The sequence below is a fragment of the Ciconia boyciana genome, chromosome 7 (assembly GCF_034638445.1).
Source record: "Ciconia boyciana chromosome 7, ASM3463844v1, whole genome shotgun sequence".
NCBI lineage: Eukaryota > Metazoa > Chordata > Aves > Ciconiiformes > Ciconiidae > Ciconia > Ciconia boyciana.
Window position 1 is genome coordinate 56,050,089 of NC_132940.1, and position 13,891 is coordinate 56,063,979.

Consider the following 13,891-nt stretch of genomic DNA (forward strand, 5'->3'; position numbering starts at 1 on the left):
CCAGCTCCAGCTGGGTGAACTGGGCGAACTGGGGCAGGCGGGGAGGAAAGGGGCTCCGGAGGGTCCCCTCGGGCCGCCTCAGGACCCGCTTGCCTGCAGGGCCCTCTCCCAGGGCAGCTCACCCCGCGGGAGCCCTAGCCACGCGTGTCGGTGGCAGCTACCCCCCCCGCGGAGACCTCCGGCGTGTGCGGCTCTGCAGGGAGGGCATCCCCGCAGGCGCCTTCCTCGCCGAGAGGGTTAAGCGGGTGCGAGAATTCACAGCTTGTTTGCCATTAAAGCAAAAGGCATCCAGGTTACGTTCGGCCCCGCTGGGAGCATCCCTGTGCTACGGGGCAGGGCTCCCGGCAGCCGGTTGTAGCTCAGCGTGGCAAGAGGAGACGCCTTCTCCCTGTCCCTGCCCGAGCCATGCTGTGTGTGCCTAGCAGAGCGTCTGTCCTGGAACACAGAGGTACCTGCTCTCAAGACCCTTGACCTTTTACTTTTTTCCTTTTTGGACACCTTTTGTCTCTCCTCTTTGACGGAGATCACCATCACCGGGTGTTGTTCGTGCTGGGTGCAGAAGGCAGTTTTGGTTGATCTTTGTCTGAAGGCTGGCCTGGGACGGGTCACGCTGCTGAGAAGACTCTGCAGTCCAGCAGGCTGAAAGCCACCAGTGAGGTCTCATGAGAAAGCTGCTACAATGGATAACGGGGATTCTTCTCATGGGGATTAACGGTCCAACTTCAATTCACCTGAAAAAAAATTATACTGTATCCCTCCCGCATACACCCAGTGGCTGAATTCAGGATCTGAAATGATGCGTTTCATTTCCCTGTGACTCTCCCGAGAATCTCAAGCCCAGCCACGGGACAGGCTGACCGAGGTGTTGGGCCATCATAAAGCTGCCTGTGATGTTTAAGAGCAGAAGCTGGAGATGCCCCCTTCCCAAGATTTACAGGTGCTAGAGCTAACTATAAATGACCAGAGGAAAGAGTAGTGGTAGGGCTCAAGCAGCCCATTGTAGCAAAATTGCCGCTGTGTGTCATTAAAGCCGCGCACGCATGGGGATTGTTGGCATCAGCAACCGTAGCCACAGCTGTGCTTCAGGGAGCTCAGCCCAGCACGGGCCTGATGCTGGTGGGCTCAGGGGAGCACAGGTTTTCCAGAGGGGTTTGCGCGTCCCCAGGAACTTAGAAAAGCGGAACGGCGTGCAGTGTTGCTCAAGAAACCGGTGACTGGGCAAACAGGACAAACTGCCCCGAGGGATTAATGGCCAGAAATGAGGCCAAGGAGAAACCTTGGTCAGAGCAGTCAGGAAACATTTCCTACGTGGTCAGCTGGAGGAAGAGAACTTTAACAAGGATCTGGGGGCTGTGGAAGAAGCAGGGCTGTGGAAAGCCCTGTTCTGCTGCTGGCTTGAGTGACAGGAGTTTGTGCCTGCTGTGAGGCATTTTTATAACAGAAAGGAAAATGCACAGAACTAACATTTCTTCCCTTCTTTGGACGGTAGGAATGTTTTAATTGAGAAATTTGTTTTAATTACATTAGGTGATATCACAGTCTATTTTACAAGTTCAGGGTAAGAGGATGTGGACCAGTTACACAGAAATCCAGTGAAAGGATAAAAACCTACAACATGAGAAAAATGAAAAGGTTAACTTAATCCCCCCCAAAATGAAACGCATTGAGAGTTTGGTGTGAGTGGAAATGGGAGATTATACCAGCATCCAGAGAAGTACAAAGGATGAGACTAACATAATTTACAGTATTGGTTCTGCATGACCATCGTTTGCCCGTGTTCAGAGACAGCCTCTATTCCCCAGTGCATCGCTGAGCAGATGGTCCTGTCTCTGAGGGTTTGGTCTGGTCTTGTCAGAGGAGAAAGCAAAATAACTGATGGGCAAAGGTCACAACCCACGTTGAGCTGGTCCCCAGGGTCACCGCCTACAGGAGTGTCTTCCACTGGATAGTCGGGGGGTTCTGCACCAAGAACTGTATGGAGGAAAACTAAAAGAGCTCCAAAAAGCCCCATCTCAAACGTAGAAAAGTCTCACTCTGGAAGTGCTTACGAGAAGGTCGTCATCATAGAATTTGGTTTCTATAATAACATTACCACTGTGGAAGGAAAAGAGGAGAAAGAAGAGGTATTAGAAGAGTGCATGAACAGTAGAAAACAACTGCTTCTCTCAATACTCTCACAAGCCTGGGCTGACATCTTACGCCCCGCAACACAAGCTTTGGTTTGGAGCCGCATGCAGTGAGCACTGTGTCCTGATCTGGGGGCCATCAGGGCTGAAGGATCTCTCCACTGCATTCCTACATGGAGCAGTTTCCCCCATCCCTCCCTTGTCACCCCCTTTCTGGGCACAGTACCACGCAGGCTGCAGAGAGTGCTCACAAACTGCAAAGGTCTGCTCAATTCTGTTGCTAAAAATAAACTAGCAGTCCCAGCACCTTCAGGCCCCTCTCTCTTGCAGTGAATTGTGAAAACCAATGGGAATTCTTTTTTTATCCCCCATCTCTGTCCTGTAGTGCTGAGCAAGCTACTTCAACCAACTTAACATGTCATTTCCCTCAAGAAGTACTTAAATGCAAACGCACAAGCATATTTTACACAAACCACAATGGAAATGTAGATTTGGGTGTGACAAAAGCTCTGATGATTTAAGTTGCTGATGTTGAGATTTCGGTAGACAAAAGTAAGGACTTCGGGGTCACTACAACACCTGGACACCTGAGCAGTGTGGTCTGACCATGTCTGAATAACCTGGCTCTTGAAAATCAAAGCAGCAGTTCCATCTCCACTGTGGCTCTTGGTATCTGTAACATTGGCAAAGCTAAACCTGGCAAGAGCGCAAGGTTTTTGCTGTGGCGTGGCTAACGCTTGAACTCAAACGTCAGGGAATGTTCTCAGTCTGATAGTCAGTCATCCTGGGAATCCTTTGCGCAGAGTGCCTTGGTTAGCACCAAATACCACATCTCCATTCTCTCCTGCTATGGAAACACGGAGACAAACATGAGGTCTTTGGGAATATCAGAAAGCGAGGGGTTGTCCAAGTCTCGGCAGCTGAAAAAAGATTATTTCTTTGGGCCACAAAACCCCCTTTGGATTTCTTTGGGCTGGTGATTCTACTGAAAAGCCTCAAGAATGACTTTAGGACACCTGCATCAATAGGAGAGAGATCTGGGCTGCCCACTACAAGTGGACAGACTCCAGCGAACGAATGGGACACTGGAAAATCCTCAAGGTCACTTGAAAACTGGACTCTTGTGACTCCCAGTCCTGAAAATGCCTTGATTTCCTGAGATGGTCAAAACCAACTTGTCAGATGTCTTTGTTTCTTTACTCTGATTCCCAAATCTGGCTCCTCCTGTACTGACTGAAAGCCACCAGCTCTGGGAGCCAAGGACGTGTGTAGCACTTATGAGGTTCTGAGCAGATTGTGCCAGTGAGCACTCTTTGAACACTGATGCTCTCTTCTGAGTCTGCTCTCTCTTTGAAATGTGCTGTGAATAGGAATCACTGACGGTAGTTCCCATCCTGGTGCCTTCTCTATGCGACTGGCTTGTCTCCAGAGAGGGATCGAGAGGGAAAACGCTGGAGAGGAAGGTCTTCCAGAGGACACGGTGACCTTGCGGTGAGACTGGCTGCTCCCTCTCTGCCTCTTGTTGGCAGGAGGATTCCCATACCCTTCTGTCTCTGCTGGCAACGTGCTCCTCATGTGCTTGCCAGCACCCATCTAGCACTGCAGGGAGGGTGGCTTTTTGTCAGTGATTACAGCTTCCCAGGGACCTCCCTCAAGGAGCCTTTTCCATCATCCCACCAAAGCTTGTGCCTTGCTGTTCACACTCAGAGCAATGCCCGGCATGCATTTCTGACACAATTCCTAGGGATCGCTGCCCTACTCAGAAGTCACTGTGCAAACAGCAGCCAGGACTAGACGTTTCTGAGGAAGGTGTGTGAATGCCATTACAGGTGACTGTAAGATGACTGTTTCCTACCTGTTAAGGGTATTTAATCCCCAGATACAACTCCATATGACTAAATACATAGTTTATAATCCAATGTAAAAGACACAAAGTTTGGCAAAATGGTACAGTGATGAAATAAACACTAGAGCAGCTCCTATAGGTGATACACTGCATGAAAAACAACCACCTTGGACAAGAGTCAGTGATCAATAGTTGGATTTGAAAATGGCCCAAACATCGCTTTTTTTTTTTTCCCCCTGGATGGAAGGGGTATTAAGCTGCAAAGCATTTTAAAATCCTTTCACAGTTCACCTTTTGAAAAAATTAAGCAACTCTAATAAGGGATCAGTTCCACTTTCTGCAAACTTTTATTGCTATATTAATGCAAATTGGACCTATGGGAAAGAAGGTAATGAGGTTGGCTTTGCCCCTTTTATCTCTCAACAGCTAACCGTAGTGAGGGTGATTCAGAGTTGGTAGCAGCTCCCTCTCTTCATTCCCACTGTGGCCCCCAAGGAAATGCCACACACTGCTTTTTCTTTGCCTGCTCTCAGATTCTGTAAGCCCAAGGCACTCACGTTAAAACGTTAGCTGGCATCATCTGTGATTCAGGTGCTGCCTCTATCAAGGACTGCCAAGTGTTTGTGGAGTTAGGAATCACAAAACCGAATTCAAAGAACCATTCTGCAAAGTAAAAAGAAGATCCAGAGGCATTTGAAAGAAGATAAAATCCACAAATGGTCCTTTTGCTTTTCACCTGACAGGCTGGGGAACTCCCTAAACTGTCCTGCTATGCTGCCAACATTTTACATTTAAATTACTTTGTACAGCTTAAACTGCACTGAACCCTGCCCTCCTCTTAAAGCAGCTACTCCCTTTCTAAAATAGCTGATGGTAGTGATAAAGACATGCCACTTCCTTAGCATTCAGTGGAAATTCCATCACACCTAATTGGGAGCAGGGAAACCACACTCCCCCTCTTGCAGACATCCCCTGGATCCAGTCGAGACTAAGTGTACAACTGGTTGCCCAAAAGACAAGGAGCTCAGTGTTTTATCTCCCCCTCCTCCACCCTAGATTAAGAGTAATACTGCAGTGAGGGAGATCAGATGTGCAGCTATGGAGTCACACGGACAATACTTGGTGGCACTGCTGTAACCAAAGTAAACCAGAGGCTCGTTTAGTCTGGCCTCCAGTCTGGCGGTGGCCAGCACTAGGTGCTTTTGAGGAAGATGCATGAATCCCCATAATGGATGACTCTAAAACAACCTGTTTCCTTGCCTCAGGCAGCCTGCAGTGGATTTATGCCCTGAAGCATGATTACCCAGATTTTTTGCTTACATAACGAAGTGTTAATACACTTATGAAATGCTATCCCTAATACTGTGGCCCATTAGTCCTGACAAGATGAGTGCTTCAGTGCTACTCTGAAAAATTAAAATCACCATTTCAACCCATTTTAGTTTCTCTAATCCCCACCGCGCTGGGGGTCACTCCCTGTGCTGCAGCAGGGCTGCACACAGAGCAGATGCATACCTTCTAGACACTGCCCTTTGAAATAAACTTTCTGTTCCAGTCGGAATTTTTCCATTTGTTCTGCTGAGGAAAAGTTTAACTCCCGAGACACTGCTTTGCATTTCAGGATTTTTTTAGGAACTCGAGCTGTGAAACAGATAAAGAAGCATTATTTGGGCACAATAAAACAAACCCAGCTGCTTCAGGTGCTATTATAACAGCGCTTTGAAATAATGATTAGTGCTAGTACAAGTTCACAGTAGCAGGAGAAATGCAAACATAAAGGACTTTGTTTTTACATTTGCAGGAGTGAAATCCAAGATGCAGATAGGTTAAGTAACTTGCCTAGAGCCAGGAAAGAAACTTGTGACAGAACCAGGGATACTGATTTCTCAGACTCCTGGTTATTAGCTGTTTATTACTAAAAACACAATTCTTCAAGTCGAAATATGAGATGCAACTTAAATTTTTACTTCAGGAAGTGTGCTGAAGATCACAAGCAGCCGAAGGGCTGCTTAGTACACCAAGTGTGTTAGCCTTTCTCATTTCTCCTTCCCTTTCAGACTGTGCATCTCCAGCAAACCACAAACTGCTATTTCTCAGCCCAGCAGCACTGTTTCAGCCATCTCACATAGCTCTGGGAAGTCGTCCTGTAAAAGTATGCAAAATGTCTGTTCCCCAAACATTGAAACCCACAAAGGCATTAAAGTCAGTACCAAACTAGAGAGTTTAAGAGAGATTTGGCAAGTAATTTGGCAAGTAATTTGGCAATCCAAGGTATCAGGGCTCTTGCAATGGGTGAGACACCACCAGCAAGTGGCAAACTGTACCTGGTAGATATTTCATAAGGCTTTTTTTAGAGGTGGAGGAGTAAGAGAAGGGACAGTTTGGGAGCATTGATTAATATGCTGAAAGGTCCCTAATCAGGACAATACGGGGGGGGAGTCAATATACTAAAAATCTCCCAAGCCCGTCATACTTCAGTGGTGTGATTGTACATAATCCTTCCTGCGTATTAGAAAATGTTTCATGTAAATTTATTAGAAATAAAGAGGGGAGGGAATACAGCTGGCATGTGCTTTAAGAGCCAAACTGTTCCTAAATGGAAAACGTATCAAAACATCCATGAGCAGACAGCAGGCTGCTGTTTAATAAACGGAAGAGTCTACCAAACCCCAGGCAAATCCACCTAATGTAGAACAGTTTAACGGAGTAGGGCCTTGATATGAAAGCAACCTAGAGAGCTGGAGGGTTAGGGAATGCAAGCTACCATCCTATCCCATGGAGAAGTACACACCCCACCCTTTGTGTAAAAAAAAAAAAAAAAAAAAAAAAGGTAAAAAAGAAACTTAAAAGTGTAAGGGAAGAGTTTTAAATGTAAAAGCTCTCTAATTATTTTTAGTCTTTCTTTTTTTTTTTTCAGCATAGAAATCTACATGGCACCATCTTTTACTGGCCTCACAAGTACAGACTACAGACTGTTGTGAATAAACATCCCTTTACAGTTAAGTGTAAAATGACTTCTGCAATTTAGTAATTACATTTCTTTCATCCCCAAGACAGACTGCTGGGAATGTTTAATTTAATATTGTAAAACTACAAAATAAAAGGTTACTTTTAATAAAAGTAGGACTGTGTAGTCTTTAAACCCCTGATCTAAGAGGTTTTAATTGATACGTATACCATCAAGCAGAAAATTTTAATTGAAATTATTTATTTTAAACTCATTTTGCTTTTATATCTCTTATTTTCCATTAAAAAGATAGAAGAGAGAGAAGTTTGATTCCCATCAGTTAGGACCATTTAAAAACGTGCTGAAATGCAGGTAAGCATAGACTTTATCCTAAATTTAGTATTGCTTGTTGTTAACCTGAGGATATACGATACCTGCACATTTATTTAAGCACTCATAGAGCTAACTTACATTTAGTCAGATACTTAATTCTGATTAGGTTAGAAAGGGAGGAATGACACATTTCTTATTTACTATGCAAGTCATTTTGGGTCCAACTGCATTTAGTTCGAAACTGAAATTCAATTAAAATATCTGTATCATTACGTTTTCATATAGTTTAATAAAACTACCTTAAATATTTGGGACGTGTAAGAAAGCTATCTTAGCCAAACTTCTTTTATATTTCAAACTACATCTTTTCTTACATAATGAAAGGATTATTTGTATTTCCTGAATGAAAGCTGGCTGTGGTGACTGGGAACAACACTGGAGATTCTACAAGTGCTAGACCGCAGCAGCTTACTCCAAGATTTGCTTGTACATTGGAAGAAACCAAACTTTATGGATTTGCATCTCCCAGATTGCCTCCCAGTTTTGCATGCACTGTCACTGAACTGAGCTGACTGAGTAGAGGGAAAAGCTCCTGCTGTCAAAAGCTGGTTTAGATGGTTAATTCCAGTTTCAGTTGCTCAGGCAGTGATTTTCACTACTGTCAGTGGTTTAACGTTAAGACTTCGGCAGCAATCCAATACCACATTAATATTCTTTTTATTTAATCTAAGTGGTAATAGTAAGTTTAGGTAGTAATACAGTATCATGATTTGAAACTTAAGAGTTCATTTTTTAAAGAAACCTGTACTTAAATCAAATAGAAGTCCCATTTAAAAAGCAAATAGAAGTCCTGTTTAAAGGAAATACATTTTATTCACTCTGCTATATATTTGATTCTTTGTTTGCTATGTCTAGACTGTGATTTGCCCTGAATGGCCACAGAACACACACAGACAAGTACTATATAATGACTTTGAGACACACACAGCCTTCATTTTAAAACAATCATTCTGACTGTTTGCCCTCCCTGTTTCTGTTGCAGGACTGTACCATTTCCCCACACCTTCTTTTAGTTCATAGCCAGATTATCCTCCTTTGTTGGACACCTCTCCCCTTTCTTAGCCTATTTATTGAGAATAATCTATCCATCTCAGCCTTCTTTTCTTGCTAAGCCACACAAGGATGGCTTTTTTCCTCTCTTCTCCTAAGGAAGACCATCCTCCCATCTGTAATCTTTTCAGTGGCTTCTCCTAATAGCTCTTCTCTGCACCTGTTCCAGTTTGCAGTCATCTATCTTCTAGATGGATGACTGAACTGCACACCAGATAAGGTCTTAACAGTTCCTTGTACAATGGGCATTAATCTCATGCCAGAGTATGCTTTAATTAATTCCCCAAGCTCCTCTGATGGAGGTGAGGGTTCCTGTTTTATATGTGAGGAAAATCTGAGACACAGTGAGGTGATATGATTTGCCAAAGTGAGAAAGATGGCAGGAGGGAAATGGGGCAACACAACAAACCCTCATGAGACACAGCTCCAGCTGTCCTCTCTGCCCCAAAGCACACCTTTCTGTAGTTTGCATTAATCCAAGGCAGTGCAACAGTCTGTTGAGACAGAGTGAAGAAGATTTGAAGACTAGCCGTGCGTCCAAGGAGAAACTTTTGCAGTGCAAAATCTGGGAAGACTGGGAATACTTTTGGCTGATTTTCTTCTGCTTTCTAAAGCCTGATTCCTCATTTCTCCTAGGTCTCCTGTTAGCTGCTGTGGACATGCCAAATATTAGTTATATCAAGAAGGCAAAGCATCACTAACCTGCAATTTAAGAAATTTAGTATTGAACTGATGAATTATCGCATTTCTTTTGAAAGTTGTATTTCAATTGCTTTCCTACAGGTGTATTTGAAAGTGCTGGAATGCTTTTCCTTAGTGTAGGTATCTTGTATGGTAAGCATGAGTAAATATCTAAGGCCTATTGGCAGAACTGTTTGCTGTTACCACTGGTATGAGAATAGGAGTACAGGTTAGCAAGGCTGAAGGAGACAAAGCTTGGAAAATGCTCTTAGTAATCAGTGAGTCACAGCTTTGCTTTCCTCTAGCTCTGAGCTGCAACCTCTATTCCTGGCATCAGGCCCCTCTTAAGCTGAGACAACCTACTACTGGTCCTAATAATGAACTCTTGTCATAAAGCAGATGAATGTTGACTGGGGATCAAATGAGGAGAAAGCAACTCGTTTCTCTTGCACCTTAAGCTGGCTTTGAAACCAGGTATATTGCTGGAAGACTACTGGACTCACAGTGTTTTGCCACAGATCTTCTGTACACTTTCTGGGCAGAGAAGGATCTTTATATGCTGGTTGCCTCCTTCAGACACAACAGATTTTCCAATTTATGGGAGAGGTAAGTCCTAGTAGTGCCAGGCAGAACTCAGTCCTTGATGTTTAACCAAAAATACATCAATGTCACCAGCATAATTAAATGATCAAGTTTACTCCACTTACTGGAGATCAGCTATGGTACTCACATAATAGAAAAGCCTTTGAAATTAATTCAGTGAGGTCAGACTCTTCACAGAGCCAAAGCAAAGCTCTTGGCAAGGGATGTTACCTATCACAGTGCTTTGTCACAAATGGGGAAGAGTAAGGGACAGTGAAGTCCCCTGCTACTTAGTGAGGACAGAAGTGGAAGGGCAACAGGCCTTCCTAGCAATGGTAGAGGGACGGAAGAGCAGAGCGAATGTGCCATGTATGCCATTTTAAAGCAGAGGTCAAATTTAGTGCAGGAGAATATTAGGACAGTTGTGGCCAGGCAAGGTAATAACTGTGTATGCTTCATCCCCACTGGTTCTCCATTTGAGCTCTACCTTGACTAAACCCTGTTTTTATACTTAGAAAAGTCAATATATTTTTATACTTTTCATTTTGGAACCAACACTCGACCTGGCAAAGGTTGGACACTCATTCCTTACCCAGCTGCATGCCCTGCTTAGCATTGTTTAACTTGTGCCCTTTGCCAGCCACTGATCCACTCCCACCCTTCTCCATGTGTCCCTGGGTTATTGTGGTGGAAGCCTCTGAAGGTGTGAAGTCACAGCCAGGACATCTGTCCTTCAAAGCAGGGGTACACTTGCAGCTCTGGTGACCCAGACATACAGCACCACCCAGCCCCAAAATGCACAGTAAGGCCACACAGTACCTTCATGCTCCACTCCAGGTACAGACAGGTCTTCTGTTCCTTGCCAGAGGATTTTCCCCGTTTCTGCATCCCGAAGGTTCATCCAATTTCTGATTGGGAAGCAATTAAGGAAAACAAGCTATCTACAGTCCCAAATGCTGTGCTTACTATTCTTTGCTAAGCCCTGAAATAGGCTACTCCAGCTGAGTTTCAATCATGTTTTGTGATTCTCAGGAGGCCAAGGAAAAGAGACGCTTTTTTCCCAGAAAATAAATGAACAAACCAAACCCTGACCAGAATGAATGCAACAAGAGTTGTATAGTCACAGATCTAGTTTTCATTTTAGAATGAAGATTGTTAACCTCATTTATAATTTTCCATTGCTTCTAAAGGATAAAGGCAATGTCACTGTGCTGCAGAGAAGCAAGAACATTACTAACAATAACAGATAATTCTACACAAACAATTGCTGTTCTCCAGCATTTGAAAAATGCTAGAAAAAGAAGTGCTTCCTATATAACATTAGAAAAAGAAAAACACCCAAGCAAGCTTGTTTTCCTAGTTTACAAAATATTAATATCAAGGGTTGTTCTATTGCTGTTGACCTGGTAACTGCCACTCACGGGAATTCTTCAGCTGCTGAGCACTAAGCAAAGAGAGAGCCTCTCTTTTCACTATCAGCACGTGAGGCTGTGCTAGCTTTCAAAAAGCCTAGATCAGTGAATTAGTAATTAAAGTTATAGGCAAGTATGAAATACTCACATTTTCAAAGGGACAATTAATAATGATCTTAAGCACACCTTTGAAAAATCTCTCCCATAACGTAACTCAGGCATTGACACATCAGAACAAGGAACCTGCACACCTGCCCGCTGCCATTTTGAACAGGGATATAGCTGTCAGTGAGCCCAAGGTTCTGCAGCAGCCTCCTGCTCCACAGCTCACCAGAGTGGCTCTGAGGAGTCACCAGCACAAATGTAAGCAGCCTAAATAGAGCAGGATCTGTGAGATAAGGCCATGCAAACCAACACCTTTCCAGGTGTTTCCTTTTGTTGGTTTATGGCAGTGCACCCTTCGTACTCAGTACTTCCTAGACAAGATACTGGAAACTATCTGGGAGAAGGGGAGAGACCAGCTGCTCAAGGAACTGACTGGGGAGGTAGAGTAACATAAGAGGGACAATATGGACCTTGACGTAGGTATAAATAGGAGCTGTCAGAGACATGCATATTGAACTCATCCTCTAACATACACAGTTTCCATTCCAGGAAGACTCACACAAACTCGTCACATTGATCAAATTTTTCCAGAGCTCCAGGGAAGAAACAGATGCTTTAGCAAATTTTGCATTACAGGGTAACATTTGTTTTAAAATTATGTGTGTGGAGGAGGGAAGGGAAGATGGCTGCTTCAGCGCAGATGTGAGGAGCCTTTCCCTTCCTGAAGGCTGGCCAGACTTTCCATGTCCCACTGAAAGGGCAACGGGGAGGAGAAAGGTGGGAATGCATGCACAGGGGCCGTTTACACAGGCATGGCCTTACAGCTTCCAAAACTTAGCAACAACTTGGAGCACGGGAAGAGGGAGCATAGGGCAGCCTGCTCATGTCCTTCTAGACTTGTTCTATAACACATAACATCTACCACTTGTTCTGGGATTAAGGCAGGAGGGAAAGGGGGAGAAGATGGAAAGCAGCATCCCCGGAGGGCCCCACATGCCACCTCCATATCCTGGCAGAAAGCTGGAAATGGAGATCCCTCCCCAGCTACCAAACCAAGGGAGACGGGGGCTGTAGGCAGGCAAGTCAGAGAGAGAAAATGAGCAGCAGCATGGCAAGAAGAACCTGCAGCAGGGCTGGGCACTTCATGTGGTGCTGGCTGGAAAACTCGAAGTCCCCAGCCAACGCAACCCACAGGATGGAACCGCCCCAACCGTAATTTAAAATGTCCAAAAAAATCCACCATTTTTAGATACATCTTCCCACAGACAAACACACAAACTAGCCAGGGTGAAGCTATTTGCATAGAAAGCAGTGTGCAATCTATCAAATGCCATGTACGAGGGAAAAATAACAAATGAGACAATCTGAGCATCTCACTGACAAATTCATTTATCTTCACAACACCTTGCGATGCAAACACTCTTGACTATTAGCAGTACAGTAATTCAGTAAATTGGGCACTTGATTATCAAAAACCTATATTACATTTAAAAAATTATCCCCTTCAGAAGTATTTACTTGCTATTTGTTCACTATCAATATCAGTGGGAATCATGAGCTCACAGGTCCGGCCATAGGCTGTGTAGTGCCAAACTGAGCAGTAGACAAGGACCACTGAACTGGAGATGAAACAGTAACCAGAACAGCAAACCCAGCATTGCACAGGAACTGATCCAGCCTCCCAAGTGCTATACCAGTACTCTAACCATGTTCCTTTTTCCTTGCTATGCCTTGCCCTACCTTCCTGTCCCTCTTCCCGTATCAATTTTTGGAGTACTCTGAAATCACGTTTGCCATTTTCAAAAGTATTACATTAGAAGTGCCCTTCAAAGAGTATACATAGCCTCTCAGCTTAATTATTATCCTTACGTGAAATACATAGTTATAGAGTGATAGTGACCTACTATTTCTGGTGAGAGAAAACACTACTGTAGACCACTGACCTCTGTTGCTTCTCCCTGTAAGGATTTATCTCTCAATCCAGTCCAAGAGAGATGATACAAGTTACGTTGCCATGCTGAACAATGCTAGATATGTTAACATTTGGGGTGTTAGACTTCTATAAAGTGCTATCAGACTTTATTCTGTATTGATGTTCCACTGTAAGAGTAAATCTATGCAGGACAGCCTGCCCCATGCTTTGTATTCTAGCTGTCAAATTAAAGATGAAGAATAAATAAAAAGCTCAAGACTATATCCCTGCTGATGAGAGCATGCAGGTCAGCAATGCATGCCACAGTTCCTAGAAAATATCTTGTATTTAAACAATCTGGACATTGCTAACCCATGTAAATTCCGTATCAAATGAATAAAGGTTTAGTGTCAGTGTAGCCAAAGGCTTTCTGGCCTAGAAAGATGCATGTGCAGGTTCAGGACATGCTTTTCCAATTTCTGCAAATAAAAAAAATGAAATCAACCTGCTATTCAGAGTGTATACACAGAGTTAAAATATGTGGATCCAGACATACTTTAAGAGATCACAATACTCTAGCCAGTTCATAAGTTTTTTCCCAGTAACTAAGCATTATTAAAAGGGAAGAACAAATCATCAGATCTTAAAAGTGCACACACAATCCTCTTCTATTGGAAAAAAACACTTCATGTTTAAGAGATTCATTCTTTTAAAAAAATAAATGTTTAAAAAGAAACAGGTATCTGAAAAAAATGTCCTAAGTCAAAATAGAGATAATTTATAAAACTTAACTGTAATGGAATTAAAAAAAAAAAAAAGGCAAAACCCATCACAAGT

The 13,891-nt window shown here is 43.7% G+C and overlaps 1 protein-coding gene across 1 annotated transcript in view; it reads right to left on the bottom strand.

Moving 5' to 3' along the window:
- Nucleotides 1-1,471: 1,471 nt before the first annotated feature.
- The window catches only part of PDE6D (phosphodiesterase 6D), a 39,772-nt gene continuing 27,352 nt past the window's right edge, over nucleotides 1,472-13,891 (bottom strand). Inside the window, exons 2-5 of the mRNA XM_072868402.1 lie at nucleotides 10,445-10,533; nucleotides 5,488-5,613; nucleotides 4,530-4,635; nucleotides 1,472-2,094 (exon numbers count right to left, since the gene is read on the bottom strand). Coding sequence (XP_072724503.1) covers nucleotides 2,013-2,094; nucleotides 4,530-4,635; nucleotides 5,488-5,613; nucleotides 10,445-10,533 — 403 coding nt within the window. The 3' untranslated portion in view covers nucleotides 1,472-2,012. The remainder of the gene's footprint in view (nucleotides 2,095-4,529; nucleotides 4,636-5,487; nucleotides 5,614-10,444; nucleotides 10,534-13,891) is intronic.